This window comes from Thermochaetoides thermophila (genome assembly GCF_000221225.1).
Source record: "Thermochaetoides thermophila DSM 1495 unplaced genomic scaffold scf7180000011818, whole genome shotgun sequence".
NCBI classification, from domain to species: domain Eukaryota; kingdom Fungi; phylum Ascomycota; class Sordariomycetes; order Sordariales; family Chaetomiaceae; genus Thermochaetoides; species Thermochaetoides thermophila.
Window position 1 is genome coordinate 2647367 of NW_006383034.1, and position 2475 is coordinate 2649841.

The 2475-nt window shown below is 55.6% G+C and overlaps 1 protein-coding gene across 1 annotated transcript; it reads right to left on the minus strand.

The window, feature by feature from the left end:
• Positions 1–379: 379 nt before the first annotated feature.
• On the minus strand, positions 380–2216 carry CTHT_0047070 (serine hydroxymethyltransferase-like protein; the record flags this gene model as incomplete). The annotated part of the gene is made up of 5 exons (XM_006695015.1): positions 380–1533; positions 1586–1723; positions 1787–1880; positions 1946–2002; positions 2061–2216. The coding sequence occupies 5 exons, from the start codon at positions 2214–2216 to the stop codon at positions 380–382; spliced, it is 1599 nt and encodes a 532-aa protein (XP_006695078.1).
• Between the last annotated feature and the right edge of the window lie 259 nt (positions 2217–2475).

Here is a 2475-nt window from a genome sequence, read left to right on the forward strand (position 1 = left end):
TTGGTGCTGAAGATCGTAAGTGATCCCCGCCTCAGCCCTATCGCATGTCCTATTTCTCGCAGCGTTGGCTCTGATGATCGCTGTATCCACATCGCAAGAGATGAACCAGGTAAAGTACCTTAAGCATAAGTTTCTCGACCAGACTCAAGGCAAGTGACGTGTTCAACCCGCTCGCCCGAGACTCAAACCGCCGTATCTAATTTCATACAAACAGTTCGGTTAAGCCATCCTGGAACATGAAAATACTACACAGAGAGACAGATGTTGATGGTACATGCCAGTAATGATTTTTCTCAGTCGTCACCGTTGAACTGACGTCCTCCTCCCCCACATTCTGCCTGGTAGGGAAGCACCCACAGCAAACATTACGGTCCCCACTCTACGCCTTGCCCTCGTCCCACGGCAGTGGGTACGTTCCAACCCAATCAGCAACCTCGCTCCTGAGCTGGACAATTTCCCTATCCGTCTCACCATTACCCAGATATTCCAAGAAGGTCTTCAACCGGCCAGCCGTCTTACCCTCGCCCTTCTCTTCCGCAGCCTTCCTGGCCGCCTTATCCACGCGGATCGCAATTGTCACCGCTCGATCAACAATATCCGCCACGCGCTCAAAGTCCTCTTCCGTGAACCCACGTGTTGTCATCGCAGGGGATCCCATGCGTAGTCCGCCAGGCGTCAAGGCCGATTTGTCGCCGGGCACAGTGTTCTTGTTAGCCGCGACGCCAACGAGCTCCAGGACACGCTCGACGCGAGCGCCGTCGATGCCCTGCGGTTTGAGGTCGACTAACACCAGGTGGTTGTCCGTGCCGCCAGATACAATTTTGTAGCCCAAACCACCCTTCTCCTTGGGCTCACCCAGCCGGCGGGCGAGAGCCTTCGCATTAGCTAGGACCTGGGTCTGGTAGGACTTGAACTCGGGCGTCTGGGCCTGCTTGAGGGCCACAGCGAGCGCGGCGATGGTGTGGTTGTGGGGACCGCCCTGGTGACCGGGGAAGACGGAGGCGTTGATAGGGCCTTCGAGGTTGTAGAGCTCCTCAGCACCGGTCTTAGCGTTAACACGACGCACACCGCGGCGGTAGAAGATGAGGGCTCCGCGAGGACCGCGCAGGGACTTGTGCGAGGTGGTGGTGACGATGTCGGCGTGGGTGAAAGGGCCGGGCAGGACTTTCGCAGCGACCAGACCCGAGATGTGCGCCATGTCGGCCATGAGGTAGGCGTTGACCTTGTCGCAGATGTCACGCATGCGAGCATAGTCGATTAGACGAGAGTAGGCTGATGCGCCAGCCACAATGATCTTGGGACGGTAGAGGAGTGCTGTCTCCTCGAGCTTGTCGTAGTCGATCAGACCGGTCTCCTCGTTGAGTCTGTAGGGCAGGGTCTCGAAGTACTTGGAGATGAAAGAGATCTTCTTGGTCGGGGTCTGGTAGCCGTGCGACAGATGACCGCCATGAGGGAGATCAAGGCCCATGAGGCGATCATGTGTTTCCATCAGGGCAGAGTAGACGTAAAGGTTGGCCGGGGCGCCCGAGAGAGCTACAGGCCATGTCAGCCATGTGAGTACCCTTGAGTTCTTCGGAGGACTCACCCTGGACATTGACACCCCATTCCCGGGGATCAAGACCGAATGTCTCAAGGGCACGCTGCTGGCATAGCCTTTCTGAGGCATCAATAAATTCATTACCACCATAGTACCGTGCACCAGGGTATCCTTCCGAGTATTTATCTGTGTCCAGATATTAGCCCGCTGCTCCCATCCCATGACTTGTGTTCCCTCACTGGTACGCACTCTGCATCGGGCTCCCTAGGGCGTCCAACACAGCCTGGGAGGTGAAGTTCTCGGACGGGATAAGGTTGATGAAGTTCTTTTGCCTGGTTTTCTCCTGTCGTCTTGTTAACCTCTGTCCCAATGCTCATCTCGAACAACTGCCCGAAGCACCCCACATACCTTCTCAATAATGTCATACATAATAGGATCAGCCTGCTGCAAATGAGCAGCGAGCATCTGCGGCGCATTAGCATCCCATTCCTTTCTAGCTCCATCCCCACTGGCGCCCGCATACCCGCTGTTGAGCATCATTTGCAGCAGACCCAACACTCCTCCTCTGCACTGCCGGGCGCAACGTCCGCGATATTGTCCTCCGCGACACACCGGCGACGCCGCGAAGGGCGGCAGTACACACTGCCATGCGCCGTAGACCTGGGATGGTGGCTGACATGGCTACTACTGACTGCTGGCAATCACAATGTTTTATCACCAAGTCAGCAAAAGTTCATAAACGATCAACCTGGATATCCACGAAAACACATTTCCTCGGTTAAACATGGGATTAGGGCGGGGCGCTTGTGATCGACAACAATTGAGTAATACATACAGGATAAAAAACCACAGACCAAAAACTCCGTCAGCGGCGTGCAGCTAATTTGATTCTGACTGGCGATTGACCTGAGGATGGAATGGGCGGAGGTCGTTGCGGA